This window comes from Epinephelus moara, chromosome 21 (assembly GCF_006386435.1).
Source record: "Epinephelus moara isolate mb chromosome 21, YSFRI_EMoa_1.0, whole genome shotgun sequence".
In the NCBI taxonomy this organism is placed as follows: Eukaryota; Metazoa; Chordata; class Actinopteri; order Perciformes; family Serranidae; genus Epinephelus; species Epinephelus moara.
This window is the reverse complement of record NC_065526.1, coordinates 6,908,383-6,924,757: the sequence shown is the minus strand read 5'-3', so window position 1 is coordinate 6,924,757 and position 16,375 is coordinate 6,908,383. Positions and strand designations below refer to the sequence as shown.

General features: G+C 42.6%; 1 protein-coding gene across 2 annotated transcripts in view; it reads left to right on the top strand.

The window, feature by feature from the left end:
- The first annotated feature begins 1,615 nt into the window (after positions 1-1,615).
- Positions 1,616-16,375, top strand: part of LOC126409088 (tensin-3-like) — a 43,505-nt gene continuing 28,745 nt past the window's right edge. The window contains exons 1-6 of one of the 2 annotated variants that reach the window (XM_050074990.1): positions 1,616-2,019; positions 12,342-12,509; positions 12,738-12,788; positions 12,971-13,093; positions 14,760-14,824; positions 15,879-15,962. In XM_050074990.1, the coding sequence (XP_049930947.1) occupies positions 12,360-12,509; positions 12,738-12,788; positions 12,971-13,093; positions 14,760-14,824; positions 15,879-15,962 (473 nt within the window). In that variant the 5' untranslated portion in view covers positions 1,616-2,019; positions 12,342-12,359. The remainder of the gene's footprint in view (positions 2,020-12,341; positions 12,510-12,737; positions 12,789-12,970; positions 13,094-14,759; positions 14,825-15,878; positions 15,963-16,375) is intronic. The other variant, XM_050074992.1, reaches the window with a different exon arrangement.

Sequence of the window (16,375 nt, the reverse complement as noted above, 5' to 3'; positions counted from 1 at the left end):
TTCATTCATTCATTTATTGACTAGACACTAGATAGCTGTACTGTGGGGATTAAGAGCTGCGACAGTTCACTGCAAGAGGAGAAAGCAGTATCCATTGTTACCTTTGGGTGGCGCTAATTGTCACGCTAAAACTTAGTAGTAGCATGTTTGCTCTCCAAGCACTGTTTACATTATACCAGAGAGGTGGGGGTAATTGTACACTTTGGTTAAAATTTTAGCAAGACTGTAATGTTATAATTATTAATGCAATGAGAGGGTATTTCACCAGCAATGCATGTTATGTCTGAATTTTGATAATCATGGTCTCTGTGTACTTATATATGAACAAACCTGGAGATCAGTAACCAAGCATTAAATATTAATGATCAAGCAAGTGTGGCCTAAAGATAATTTAACTGGATTGGAACATTTTACTACAATAGACCTCATTTTTGTTATAATTTAAAGAAAAGAGAAAAAAAGTTAATTATTTATGTAGCGTATAGCGCATTGACCCAAATAGTGTAAACCCAACACTATTATTGGTAATAATATTATATTATTGGTAACATAAACTGAATGTACCTCCTGTAAATTGTTCACTGTAACACTTAACACCAGAGTAAAGCAGAGTTTATTGAACATGAACACATAGATGAAGATTTGGGGAGAGGGGTGCAGAGGACACAGCCCACACAATATTTAATAAAGTGCATTTGTCTTCCCCAATAAAAACATTCAAACCTTTATTTAACACTCAACAAATCAACAAGCATGAACGTTAAAACAATCAAGCAAACAATGCATATCACTTACATAAAAGCATACAAACAATAGCAATATATGATCAATAAAAGTAGGAATACAGGGTGATACATATGCTATGGTGTAGATTTATAGTTAAAAGCATTCACACTCAATTAAAACAAGGCATTTAAACAGCCATATGGGTGGCAGAGTGTCCAAGTTTAAGATTATTTTTGCAGATTATTCCATGTTTAAGAAGCACTGTGAGGTCAGAGTTAAAAGGGTTGAATTACAGGGTGGAAGCATCTACAGCAAAGCTTTATAAATGAACACAGGCAGTATGGCAATCCAATACATGAAAGTAGCAGACTTTTTTGACATTATTAAAGACGTACAGTAGAAATTGGTGCATAAAAATGACCCAGAATGCAGGAAGTGAGTGTGAGATGCTCAAAATTGTCTGGCAGAGGGCCCCCAGGCCCTTCATTACATAGATGCGGCCCTTGCATAAACATAAAAGTAATAAAGGAGTGACTTCACATATTGCATTAATTTTTGCTCATGCAGTGAGCTGTATGATAGTGCGTTTGTGCTACCAGTGGTATGCATTATAGGCTACTTCTATACTAGATGATTAAATAGTATAATATAATGGACTATACAACAAAAAGATGAGATTATTGCCACCACTGCAGCCTCCATGTGAGGAGTTCTGTGGGGGTCCTGCAGGGGGGTGGCTGAAGGAAGTCCCCGTCTGCGTGTGAGGGGTGAGGGTGAGAACAAATGGAGACAGGCGGAGGGAGGAGGCCGTACGGAGGGGAGGTAGACTGGAAGGGGGAGGGAACAAGGGAGACAGCCCTAGCGGCGCAGTGGGAGGACTATCCCATGCCAGGACTTGTGGCGGCTGCAGCGGCGGCCCGGACTGGAGGAAGTGTGTGTGTGTGTGTATATGTGTGTGTGTGTGTGTGTGTGTGTGTGTGCTGGGGGGGCCGAGCCGAGCTGAGCAGCAAACAGCAGCAGTTGAGGAACCGAGCAAAAGGCTTCCATTTTATCACCGACAGCCACAGAAAAGGCCGAGGAGAGGAGAGGAGAAACCCGGGTCCAGCTGAGAGCACATTCCAGCAGAGGGAAATGAGCCTCTCAGCCTGCACTAAGCCTGTATGACGGGCTGAGGGCTTCTTTGATCAGGACTTGAGCCCGAACTCCTTCTTCTGTCTGCAGCTCTGACTGACAAAGGGACACAGAGGAGGAGGAAAAAAGGAGAAGCAAAGTGCTCGCTTTCAGTTTGAAAAGGTAAGGCACGGTGTGTGAACTTTTCCACAGTCAATCATTTGCAGGGAGAGTTTGTGAAGTTGTTTTTCTTTTTTTTTTTAAAGTTGGGTAGGTCAGTGCTTAAAAGCAGGATTAGACCTCCACACACTGTAGTGCCCTTCTCCCCTTCTCTTTAGCTCTTTGCTCAGTCACATTTCATTGAGTTTGCCCATTTATTCAAAGTGCAAAACAGGGCACTGCTCTCTGTATTTACTTTGGCTCTGAGTCCTACTAAAACCAGGGGTGTGTGTGTGAGAGTGTGTGTGTGTTTGTGCTCCAGCTCCTCCAGCAGCACTCTGAAAACAGAGAAGGGACTCATTCAAACTGCCCCAGCACTGATCTTGTGATTTTTTCCTTTTCTTCTCAATGTGAAAGAGTATTATTTAGAGCTTTTGAATTGAACTCCCCAAAGCTTGGCTTGAACTCTTTGGATCTTTTTAGCTTTTAAATGTCTTCCTCAATGAATTGTGTGTTTGCAATGGCTATAATTTGGGGTTCCTCGCTGCTGTGGGCTCTTGGTGTACTGGAGACCTTTTTATAATGTGAAACATATGGGGCCATTCTTGTGGAAGACTTGTACCCAGTAGTCTATAGAGAGAAGAAACTCTTTGTTGACTGATTGGACTCCTCAGACGGTGGATAAATGATGGAGACAATCAGAGGGCTCTTTTTTTTCTTCTTCTTTGAGCTACAGCTGCTGCGTGGTATTTGCAGCCCTTGGGCTATGCTTCTCAGGCAGCCATTGTTGATGACATGTACAAGCGTCCTTACATCACAACAGCTACAGCCCTCTCTTCACCTGAATATCAGCTTGGAAATCAGACACACACACCTGCATTTACACCCTCTTGTGCACCTTTCTTTCACGCAACATAAACCATGCAGGTTGCTCTGAACATTTTGCAGGGTAAACTCTTTCAAGATTAGCTTTAATTACAGACCCAGCGAGACAGGAGAAACATTTTTGAACTGGCAATTATAGCTTTTGTCGGTGGTTCTATTTTGAGGTCAGAGTCGTATGAACAATATCTTGCCTTTGCAAGGCGAAAGAAATGTGTGTGAGAAAAGCAAAGTGTCAGGCGGTAATTACAAAGAGCTGGCAGGGCGACAGATGAGTGGGGATCCTGGTAGTGTGGTGTGGACAGGTGGACTGGTTGGCACGGGGCTGAGGTTTTGTGTACTGTAAGCAGAACACTGTGATCTAACCCTGGGAGGAACAGCATGGGACGGAGCACTGGGCCATTTCACTTTGTCACAGCAGTGCCACGGCCACTTGGCTGACATGTGTAAGCCATTAAAGGGAGAGAAGGAGACCTGCAGAAGGGAGGAGAATGGAGGCAATAAAGGGGAAAGAACGGCAAGAAAGAAGGGAAAGAAAAGGAGAGATGGAGGGAATGAGGGAGCAAGAGTGGGAACGTAGCCTAATCCATTTTGGAACGCATTCCACTATGACCTTGGGATAGAAAACGGTAATTAGGGAGTACTTTAGGAGCCTTAAGGGTGCACAGATTTGCTCAGGGCTGTCATTTTTATTCCCTTCAACATATCTTGTGAAAACTTTGGACAAACACACGTTAGAGTTCCAGGGTTGCTAAATAAACTTACTAAAAATATCCAGCTCCCCCTCCCATTGCTTGTTTTTTTCAATAGTTCTCATGGTTTTGTTTATTTCAGTTCTTCAGCAGTGAATGGGTGTCAAAGCCACAGCGTAAACATATAGAGCTCCTGACAGGAAAAGGCCAGAACAAACTGTGGCCTTGTCCCTCTCTGGGCCCTTCAACCAGCCTGTTATGTCACTGTGGACAAGTTATCCCGCAGTATGAGGCGTGCGCTCGTGCCAAGTATAAATACAAGGCGGTTTGGAACAGTGAAGCTGATGGTATCAGGGTTATTAGGTGGCTATTAGATGTGAATGCTAAATACCAGCTGGGGGCTACAGCCAGAGGACAACGGCAACAAACAGATCTGTTCTGGTCGTAGAACTCTGTCATCTGATGGAATGGCAAACAGGCATGAATAGTTCTATTTATGTGTACAGAAATGAAGCTAATAGGGGGGGAAAAAATAGCTGCATTAAAGGAGCAGTGTGTAAAATTTAGGGTGATTTTGTGGCATTGAGCAGAATGAAGTCAGCTAAAACTTCTCCTGGTTAGAATTCCTTCAGTGTCCATTGTTCAGGAGGCTTTTTTCCCCTCTCCAAAAGGAATGGAGTCGTGATTAAAACCAGTAAAAACACAGAATAAAGCACTTCATGTTTCAAATTAGTGTTTCTTTGGCGCTGTTTGGCATGTGGGAGACAGGCCGCTAGCCCAGCATCTGCTAATGTGTGCTCAATGCTTGTCTCTGACAACTTAAAATCCAGCTGTTCAGCTGTTTTTACCAGGAGCGAATTATCCGTAGAGGTCGCCTCGTCTTTGGAAACAAACTGACCTGGTGATTCAGACTGGTTAAAACACTGAATAAAGCAGTTTCAAGTTACAAATCAATGTTCGTCGGAGACAGGCTGCTAGCCCAGCACCTGCTAATGTGTGCTCACCTTTTTTCCTTTGATAACTTGAGCTCCAGATGTTCAGATTGTTCTTAGCGGGAGCTGAATTAGCCACAGAAGTTTCTACCTCTTAAAACCAAACGGACCTGGGGTCTCATTTTTAGACATAAGCCCTTTTTAGATAGGAGTTGTGCAAATTTGCAGGAAAGCCCAATCAGTCTTTTTTCAGCATTCGCAGTATAAAAACAAAATCAGGGAGTGCAGGGATGTGCCTTTTTCGGGGCAATGGGGGGCGTGAGCAAGTAACAAAACGTGTAGCTCAGCCTGTGACGTAAACAGTGACGTGGGAGGGAAGCCGCGGCTGGTCAGTCCGTCAATTCTCTCGTAAGTCGGCCCGTCCTTCACCGTCCCGGTCATCTGACGGTTAATGGCCTCTTCGTTTGCGAGGACAAGGAGGGCGCGCAATTCCTTGTCTCCCCAGTTNGCTCGCAGCTTGCCGGCAAAATGGCCCAACGTTAGCGGAAAATCTGGCAGTGTAAAAGGGGCTATAGTGTACGCAAAAACGAGGCCTAAAACAGGCGTGCGCCACTTCCCATGTAAAAGTTGTAATTCATAAAGACAGACTTGATGGGAGAAACTTTGACCCACGCTTACGAACACGTTGGAGAAGGGAAATTGGCGATGCAGATAGTGAGGTGGGAGCCTGAGGGTAGAAATAGTCAAATATTTTTTGGCACACGTCATTTTTGGCTTTTCTACTGTATTCTGGTAGAAATACAGAATACAGCAGTTTCAAGTTACAAGTCAGTGCTGAACGGAGACGGGCCGCCAGGTCAGCACCTGCTAATGTCTGCTGACCTTTAACCTTAAACTTGTAAAAACACTGAAAAAAGCAGTTTCACATTAAAAAAAAATCAGTGTTGTTCTGATGCTTTCATTGTGGGGGGGGCTGCTAACTTCGGTGGCTGAGCTGAGAGCACAAATATCCCTCTCTAGAGCCAGTGTTTGGTTCGTCCGATCTGGGCTGCTGTAGGAACATGGCGGTGCAACATGGAGATCTCCATGGATTTTTTTTTTTTTTTAAAGATATTTTTTGGGGCATTTTTAGCCTTTAATGGATAGGACAGACAAGCGTGAAAGGGGGAGAGAGAGAGGGAGTGACATGCAGCAAAGAGCCACAGGCTGGAGTCGAACCCAGGCCGCTGCGGCAACAGCCTTGCACATGGGGCGCCTGCTCTACCACTAAGCCACCGACGCCCCGGAGATCTCCATGGATGAGGATCCGCTACCTATGTAGATGTGAACGGGTCATTGTAAGGTAACGAAAACACAATGATTTTTATTTTCAAACTCAATTGCTTACACACTGAACCTCTAAAGTAAAACACTTTTCCATCCAGCAGTCCCCCCGCAGGCAGCCAAACTTCCTGAAGCATTTATGGCACTTAAGTTGTTACTCAGATTTGCAGACAAACAACTTAGGAGATCATTAATCTGTCCCGACTCTCCCAAAAGAGACAGCAGTGTAATGTATGCATACCCACTTTTTCCATAGGTGCAAAACAGAGCCAGCTCCTACATGCTGGGTTGGATGAGTTTTATCACCCCACTTTGAATTCAGCCTCCGACTGAGCAGCGCCGCCGTCTGCAGCAGAGAGAGTTTGTGTTTACTTGAGGTTAGGTGCTCTCTCTCTCTTTTTTTTTTTTTTTTAATTTCTCCTACCAGTGAGTAATATCACTGCACCCATTTTTCATTTCAGAAACGTAATTTCAGTTTAATGGACCTATAAAAATATTTAAGCTGTCACAAAATGGAGGCCGTTGCCACAACATGTCAATCATAAAGCAGGAGCTGGAGCCAACAGAAGCAATTGAGTTTGATTTCAGAGTGTGAATGGGGGAGGGATGCCCTGATTGCTTTCATATGTGTGCAGGCGTTATGTTTATGGACAGTTTTATTCTTATTTTTTGAAATTATTTAAAACACTTTGCATCTCTTACTAATTTGCAACCTATCTTTTTAAAATTAGATGAATCGATTCAATAGATTTATGTCGTAAAACTAGACAAAAGTTTGGTGGTTGCAGCTTCTCTAATATAAAATTTAATGCTTTTGCTTCATATAATTGAACCCTTTTTGTCTTTGGGACATTTGGTGTGCGTTTATAGTAACTTGTAATAAGAATTTCTTTTTATTTTTTGACATTTTAAAACCAAAACATTGTCTTTAAGAGAATCTGGCCCTCCCTTACCTTAAATCAGCTTTTTCCTTTCCTCGTTTAACCCTTAAAAAAGAGTCCCTCCACTTTATTTAGTCTTCTACTGGTTTGCACAAATATGTAAAAGCAATCTGCACGATGATGGCCACACTGAAATCACTAATGGAAAACACAGTTGGGGAGTCTGTACATGTAGCAACCAGCCTAATCAACCAGCCATACAAACAAACTTTCGCGAAAATGGTATCGGTTGCTGGGGCTNTCCTCGTTTAACCCTTAAAAAAGAGTCCCTCCACTTTATTTAATCTTCTACTGGTTTGCACAAATATGTAAAAGCAATCTGCACGATGATGGCCACACTGAAGTCACTAATGGAAAACACAGTTGGGGAGTCTGTACATGTAGCAACCAGCCTAATCACATACAAACAAACTTTCGCGAAAATGGTATCGGTTGCTGGGGCTCAACCCCAGGCTCGGGAGAGTCTTTATTATTTGGGAAAGACAAGCATGCAGAGTTTTTGCCAACTGTTGTCACCACAGTAGACTCAAAAATGAAAACAACTATGAGGTCAGCGTTCACATGATGAGGCCGTGATTTAACCCACAGGGTCTGACTAACTGATGTCTGGGTTTTGAGACAGTTCTCTCTGCAGTTTATGTGCTATTACATGATGCCGTCTTCTTTCATCTCTTGGTTCACCTGCTCGTACAAAATGGAAGATTCCATACAGCGTGGGCCAGGTGAAGGGTGTGGCTCCTGAAATAGAAACAGGCTTCATCCCAGCGCTTTAATGTGCCTCCCCACTTCATCTTCGCCGCATTTCTTTTACGCATAAATGGAATGTTTGATTAATTTATTTTCAGCGTTGCTGTGGGTAATTGAAAGAAAGGCATTTGGAGCCGGTCCCAAGTGATGGTCATGCGTGTGTGAACGTGGCTGACAGCACCCACGCAGCCTAGTCAAGCTCTTACCTGCAGGGGTTGGTGCTGGGGGAGCCAGACACACCCTAATCCCCCAACATCCTGACCTCAGTAAACCTGTCGCAGCTTGTTCGCAGTAGACCTGGCAACCCATTTTCTCCAATCTCTCTGCCTTACCCCGCTCCTCTACCAGCCTTGCTCTCCCAGTGCCCATGGGTGGGCTCGGGATTTGAGTTCCTTGGCACTGCTTATTCTGCCTTTGTGAGCTAATGCTGCGCCTCAAACCAGGAACAAAAGCAGTCAGTGCAAATTAAAGACCAATTATCTTTAGTGCGTGCTGGGGCAAGTTGCTCATGTTAGCTTGAATGATGAGTGGGAGAAGTGAGAGGTCTAGTAGGAAAAGGATGTTTGTTACTGCAGCGATGCGCATGAATGATTCATTAGAACCAAGCTGCGAGTTGATTTATTTTAGAATCTTGGCTACTTTTGTGCATCTTTATGAGTTTTATTTAAATTGGTTGAAACCTTTTTTTGTTAGGTAACTGAATTAGTCATGCGATCAGCTATTTAAGGGCTCTGTGTGTAGGATTTTGGGGCATTTATCAGCAGAAATGGAATAAAACATAGCAATTATCTTTTCTATAGTGTATAATCATTGTGTTTTCATTACCTTAAAATGAGCCGTTTACATCTACATAGAGAGTCCACCTCTTTGGGTCGCCATGTTTCTACAGTAGCCCAGAACTGACAAACCAAACACTTGCTCTAAATAGGGCCATTCATGTTTTTGCAGCGGCCCCTCACGACGAGCCAAACAGTGTCTGAAAAACACTGATTTTAATGTGAAGCTGCTTTATGTAGTGTTCATACCAATGTAAATCGTCGGGTTTATTTGTTTTGGAGAGGAGGAGACCTCTGTGGATAATTCGGCTCCTGCTAGAAACCTCCAGCATGTCTGGATCGTTAAGTAATCAGAAAAAAACATGAGCACACATTAGCAGGCGCTAGGCTAGCGGCCCGTCTGGAACAAGCTGAACAGTGTTGTATGAGAAGTATGTGTCTTTACTGGTTTTTGAAGAAGAAGAGACCTTTGAAGATAATCCATTAAAAACCTCCTGAACAATAAACACTGAAGCAATTCTAACCGGGAGTTCAGGTGCAGCACACAGGAGAAGTTTCAGCTGGTTTTAATCTGCAGTCCTCACTGCTAGATGCCACTAAATCCGACGCACTGCTCCTTTAATAGTTTGACTTTTTGACCTTACTTGCTGTCTTGCCGAGAGTTAGATGAGATGATTGATATCAATCTCACGTCTCACAAGCTAAGGAGCTACTGGCGTCAACATTAGCTCAATATTTGCCACACAGTGGTGTCTTTTCATTTCACTCTCTGCGAGATGCCCAAAAGGTCAAACTTCCCATCCAACTTTTATATGTGGGGCCCATGTGGGTAGGAAATGATCTGAAATATGGGCCCTATATGGGATTGTCCATGGGTTCCATAATAGCCCCGTGCCAGTTGCCCGCATGGGTGGTTTTAGTCAAGTTGGCCCAAGATAAGATGCCCATTTTTGGCCCATACCCACTTGGTGTCCAGGTAGCTGTAGCATAACCCCTGTGGGGCTCACTTGTGTAAACCCACCCAAAGTGGCGATTGGCATGGGGCCATTATGGAACCCAAGGACAGTCCCATATAGGGCCCATTTTTTAAGCTCATTTACTGACCACATGGGCCCCACATATAAATGTTGACTTGGTTTTAAAAAAAATCCTTTTAAAACAGGTCTTTATACACCAAATTAATTAATGTTTTTTACACTCCCAGGTCACATGGAGGTCAAGTGTTGGTTAGATTTCTTCTCATCTCTAGTTAGCACAGTACTTTGACACTCCCAAAACAATACAAAGCCTTGTCTGCATGCCCGTGCCCTGGAGATACACAGAGCCTAAGTACTCGCCGACCTGTTCATTAATTTCCCATTAGTCAACAGTTTTTCCTCAGAGTCTCAGGGGAAATAGACTAACCCTGCCATTAGTTCCAACAATGCCCGAGGACCTCTTCCCCCCCACCCCACTTTTACTCACCACCACCACAACCTCCACCAACACACACACATACACACACACACACAATCACAAAACCCAGCCGTGTTTCCCCCGAGAGATGACCTCTTCATACACATGGCCTCTTTCATTCCGCTCTGAGGGTTGGTTTAAGCCGTGGCTACACTGTCCCTGCTTTATGGCTCCCTCTCTGGCCCCCTTCAAAGTGTCGGCCTGTAGCCTGCAGTCATGGCACACTTAATTGACGGACACATTCTTGACTGTGGATCGTTTATTCACAACAAACAACTGGAGTCATTCAAGAAGGATGATGGTATCTTTGGCAGCTTCAGGAATGCGTGTATGTTCGGGACAGTGTGTGTTTGTGTGAAATCTGAAACATTTATCAAGCTCTGTTGATCAGTTATCTCTGACAGATATAAAACACGAGTGTAAATCAGTTATTTTTTTAAGTCATTGACTTACAGCTTAACCCTGGCTCACTCAAAGGTAGAATGTGGTTTGCAAAAATCCAGTATTAAATATGGATAAAAAGAGAAAAGTAAAGAAGAAGAAAAAAGAATAGAAATAGAAATAGGAAATATACAAGAGCAATTAAATGGAAAACTACAAGGCAAACAGCACATAGTACCTACAGTGTTGTACTTCAGCTCATAGTGCAATACTGTCACAGGTGAAAGGACATAGTTGTGTGATTAGTAACCGCAAAGTAAAGTGTTTGTAGTACCATCCACTATAACAGCATACACCAGAATAATATATTGTTTGATTATTTGATCAAGTAATGCTTCTTTTTCTGTATGAATATGGACATATACATATATATATATATATATATACATATGTATATGTATATATAGTATAGTACTACAGCAATATAACATCTAATAAAATAAAATAAAATACAGTATAGCATGAGTATAGTATAATATATTATGAATGATAAATACAGTATATTTATAATACAATGCACTTTTAGTGTCTTTTGTGTGCAATATTTGCAAACCAGTCCAACAATGTAATAAAAATGATAATAATAAATATATATAATATAGAATATTAAAAATACTTCTTAGAATAGTGCTTTTTGTATTCCATAAAATGTCAGATAATAGTCAAAAATGTCAGTCTTAATTTCCTAAACCCTTAATTGACAACTTTAAATAGCTTATTTTGTCCGACCAATAGTCAAATACCTGAAATAATAATTTGAAAGTCATATAAAAAACAAAGAGTGTAGCATGAGTATAGTATAATATATTGTAAATGATAAATTGAGTATTATATATATAATACAATACATTTTCAGTGCGTTTGGTGTGCAATATTTGCAAAGCAGTCCAATGTTGTAATAAAAATAATAATAATAAATATATATAATACAGAATATTAAAAATACTTCCTAGAATAGTGCTTTTTTTATTCCGTAAAATGTCAGGTAATAGTCAAAAATGTCGGGCTTAATTTTCTAAATCCTTAAATACCAACTTTAAATAGCTTGTTTTGTCCAACCAACAGTCAAAAACCAGAAATTATTAATTTGACAGTCATATAAAGAACAAAGAGTATAGCATGTTTATGGTATAATATATTGTAAATGATAAATACAGTATTATATATGTAATTCAATACATTTTCTTTGTATCTGATGTAAAATATTTGTAAACCAGTCCAACGATATATAAGGTTTTGTCAGGGATAATAAAAATAAAAATACTCCAAAAATTTTTATTCCATAAAATGTCAGTCTTAATTTTGTAAAACCTTAATTGACAACTGTAAATAGCTGGTTTTGTCCGACCAACAGTCAAAAACCTGAAATTATTGATTTGACAGTCATAAGAAAAACAAAAAGAAGCAGCACATGGTCATAGTCAATAAGCTTGAAATGGAAACAAACATATTTGGCATTTTTACTCAATAAAAAAACAATTACACTGTTTGATTTACTGATTAATCGACTAATAGTGTCAGCAACGGCCGCAGGCACCACTTTGTTATTCTCCGGCTGACACCCGGCACAGAGCATACAGAGATGACTAGATAAGAGAGTAAGGGATGTGTCTGTGGATGTGGTGGGGTGAGGCAGGCTCTCTCCAGACCACCACTGCAGGAAGTGCACGGCCATGAGGTCACAGGAACACGCCATCACTCGGGGATTTACAGCAACTGGTTCTAACCGGAATTCTTTGAAAGTTTTTCTTTGTCTTTGTTGCTCTGACTGACTGACATTGGGTACTAGATTGCTGGTGTTTAAACATTTGATACCACCGCACTGAATCTGTTTCTGGAGGACAGATGAGTAGCAATCATCTCCCACATGTTAAAAAACCCGTGATATATTGTGACACTTCAACCAGTACAGTGTTTGTGACTCACGCTGTTGACCGTTTCTGTGTAAACAAGACACCCTCTGTCATCCAATCTGGAGCTGAGGTCAATCTCTAAAGATATCTGCTGCAAACTTGGACACAATGTCTGAAGCTGAGGACTTTGACCGTCAAATATTGACTCGAGCAAAGTCACCCGCTTTATGTGGGAATGATGTGAGGTTATTGAAGGGCCTGAGTCACCTGTGTCTCTGCTTTGGTGTGTTTTTTTTTATAACAGGAAGTCCTAAGATTCAAGATGGAGGAGGGGTATGAACTCGACCTGACGTATATCACGGAGCGCATCATCGCCGTGTCCTTCCCCCGGGGGTGCACGGAGGAGATCTACTCTCACAACCTGAAGGATGTCACGCGAATGCTCAAGTCCAAGCACGCAGATAATTACCTGGTCAGTGCCTGTCTGTGGGCTGCTCGCTGTCTGACCGTGAAATGAGCTGAGGTGTCAAAGTGCAAACAGTATTGATGTCAAGGCTGATGGGCTTTTGTGGGATATTGACATGAGAGTATTGATCTCAGTAGTTTATTTTTCACTAGTGTAAGAATCAGTGTTGAAGCAGAAAGCAGTTGCCTTGGAGACAATGTTTAAAGTCATGGGTTTGTTGTATGTTTTCTTTAGATTATCAACCTGTCAGAGAAGAGACATGATCTCACTAAAATGAACCCCAAGGTAAGTTTATGTTTATTTAATATAAACTAAGCTAATAACAGGATGAAGAACAAATACAAATGATTTTAATGGCAAAATGTTTATCCTCTTTGATTAGCTGTGTCTTAACAGTATAATATTTTTTGGTATTGGATATCATAGAGCGCTAATGTGTCCGTTTACAGTGAATGATGTGTTTTCAGACTCTAGATACAGGCTGGCCGGACATGCACGCGCCACCTCTGGATAAGATCTGCACTATCTGTAAAGCCATGGAGAGCTGGCTCAACGCCGATGCCCTTCATGTGGTGGTTATACACTGCAGGGTAAGCGTCTGTGTCTCGGTTTGCTTGCATAATTTATCAACGACTCCAGATTTAACATATTGTAATTATTTTGGCATTCCACATTTCCGCTTGAAGTCGATAGGACTTTATATAAACTATGATGTAACGTGGCTCGGGGCTCTGATAGTGGCCGATAGCTATAACCTCCACTTGTCATGTGGGTACGGCCGTAAGCCTTTTGCGTTGAGTACCCCACATGCAAACACAAGGTAATGTGTGCTTTAGATAAACATGGTTGGTATCATTTCGCTAGAATTAAGCAGCAAGCCACTAGCAGTGTGTGTGAAATGAATTGCTCAACAAACTTTCAATCTCGTTTTTCACCTTACATCAGATACAATGTTCTCAGAAAGCAATTAGCCCTGCATTTTTCTGCCGATATAGAATGTGACTTCCTCCTGAAGCTCCTCCTAAAACCATACCATACGGTGCCATACGCCGATTCTGTGCTTGGAACTGTCCGAGCACTCACGTGCACCAACGTACAGTTGGGGCCAAGTTAAAGCAATTTCAGATTAAGCGGCAATGTGTAGGCTTTGTGTCCCTTTGTCCCGCTGTACTGACGACCCAGTTACACCACCGGACCAAAGCACCTTTGGGTGGTGCTGGTGTTATCGACTGATTAATCGGCTATTGGCTTTTTCCTGCTCCAAACTATCGTTATTACGTATATCAGCCGTTAAAAATCCACTATTGGTCGACCTCAAATTTCTGCTGTCCTTTTTTTTGTTAAAACTCCTGAGAACTTCTTGAATATTTTAAGTATTTGTGACATTGAACTCAAACAACCTCTAAGGACACATTCACACTGGCGCTATTTGGTCCGCTTTAAATGGACCTTGGTCCGCTTCCATGGATAGTTCGGTTCGTTTGGAGTGGTGTGAACGCTCTGGTGCGGACCAAACGAGCGAAACCTGGTCCGCTTGAAAACTTGGGGTCTTGGTTCACTTGCAAGTGAACCCTGGTGCGGTTCGCTTACAGTGGGAAATGCAAATGGACTAAGAGAGGAACGAAGAGAGGAAGTGGACCAAAGAGAGGAAGTGACGTAGAGCGTATTGCATTTTGGTGTGTGGTGTTTTTTTGTGGTGACCAAGCCGGCTGAAGGGGATGGATTTCCGTTTTCGGTCCTGGCCAATCGATGAGCCGGGTTTTCTTCTTACTCATGCTTTTTTTCTTCCTGGTCAGTGGTCGTTTTGGGCAATCCGCCCCAAAAAAACAAGCAGCTTTTGTAACTGCGTGACGTTGTCCAGGCAATTTGGTCCGCTTCAGTAAGTGCAGTGTGAAAGTGAACCGAACCAAGTGAAGGTGTGACATTTTTCGCCATCCCCCGGCCTATCGAACCGAGTCCCCCACACTATCCTGGTGTGAATGTGCCCTAACTTACATACCTTCAGGGTCATGGGGTCCAATACAACCTTCTAAAATAGTGTGTGGGGACATATCCCCCGTGTCTCTCATGTAAATTACACCCCTGGATACAGATTTGTGTCGTGAAATAACCAGTAACGTTCTAACGTTTGCAGACAATAGTGTGTTTATTAGGAAGATAATTCAGAAAATAAGTATTTAAGGCCTTTTTAAACTGAGTAAAGTGCTGCATTTGTGGTGACCATCTCCCCCTCCTCATCCTCTCTTTTGTCCTCAGGGCGGCAAGGGTCGAATTGGTGTCGTCATCTCATCCTTTGTGCATTTCACCGACGTATCAGCCAGGTAATTACCGCCATGTGTTACATTCCTCATGTTACTATAAATGTTGTTGTTTGCTCTGAAGTCAGGATTGATCATAATATGAGTGAGTGCACCCACTCATTGCTGGCAGCGAACGATGTCAACAACAACCCACAACAGTTCATCAGACTTATTCCGTCGACCACAAGAAAGTCATCGCCTAACCACGGCTGATTTATTTACCTGCTTTCATTTAGGGTCCAGGTGATTCAGAGGGTGAGTCAAAGAAAAGCCCCCTCTTTCACATTCAAAGGGAAACCACACAGTTTAAGCCATGAATCACCCCGTATTGGATTGCATGAATCAACTTGGAAACATGTTAGTTACTGTAATAGCTTCTGGCCACAGTGTCAGTTTCATGAAATCTTTTCATCGTGAAGAAAACCGATTCTAAATTTCTAACTATTGTCATTGTCTAAGCCCTAAAGTAAAGAGACGCAGCAAACATTAGGAGAGGCGGCCTGGTGTTATGCCCCTGTGTAGATCCTTTCTGCACACAGTAGTCTTTGTGGCATGAGCACACATCGGCCTCCGATTTAGCCTCTGCTTCCCTTAGTGTTTGCGTCCCGCTGAGGAAAACTGGGCCGGTAAGGCGAATGTGAAAGACAGACAGCAAAAAGAGGTAGAGGAAGAGATAGGAAAACAATGAGGCAGATTTACAATGGAATAGATTCACGGGGGGGAGCAGAGGGAGAGGGCCAGCGAGCGAGAAACAGAGCTGTGGTGAAAAGGCTCCAGCGCCTGTTGGTTTTAGGTCTGTCTGAATAGCAGAGCTGTGCACACACTCTGGCCTCTCTCTGTCCTCCTCTCCCCCTCCATGTTTACTTAAGGCTGGCATTCTCTTCCTCTCTGCTGGAATCCCCTGTCTCTCCGGTTACTTTCACTCTTGTCCATTATGCGTGTGTATGCATGTGTGTGTGTTGTCCTAATTTAAGTTAAGGTTAACACCATTCAATTATGAAGCAGCAGAGTGTAATCTCTCTCTTGAGTCATAATTACCTCAAGTGTTTAATGGGTCTCACTGTCTCCCTCAAAGTGCTGATCAGGCGTTGGACCGCTTTGCGATGAGGAAATACTACGATGATAAGGTCTCAGCTCTGATGACACCTTCGCAGAAACGGTAAGACCCAAAACTTGAGCACGCCCTTCTGTATAGCAACATCTAACTGTGTGTTGTTTGACTGGTGCTTTGTCGACCCACATCCAAACACATTCATGTCCCAGGCACACCTGATTCAATACAAACTTTACACATGCTGTTTGTCTATTTTATTCACTGATAAACCTGTCACTGTGGATCATTGTGATGGGAATGGGACCCCATGGTGACCTGGTGTAATCTTAACCCTGTGTGTCAATGTGAACCACCTTCCCCTTACAATCGTGGGTCTTTAGTGGGATTAATAGTTGTGCGTCAGCTCTATGCAGAGCCTACGCCGTAGCCTACGTCGTTGTGTACATTTATACTTTTGTTCCAAAACACTAGCTGGCGGCAGGGTTTTTGTGAAGTGCTGTGAAGATTAGCTGATTCAA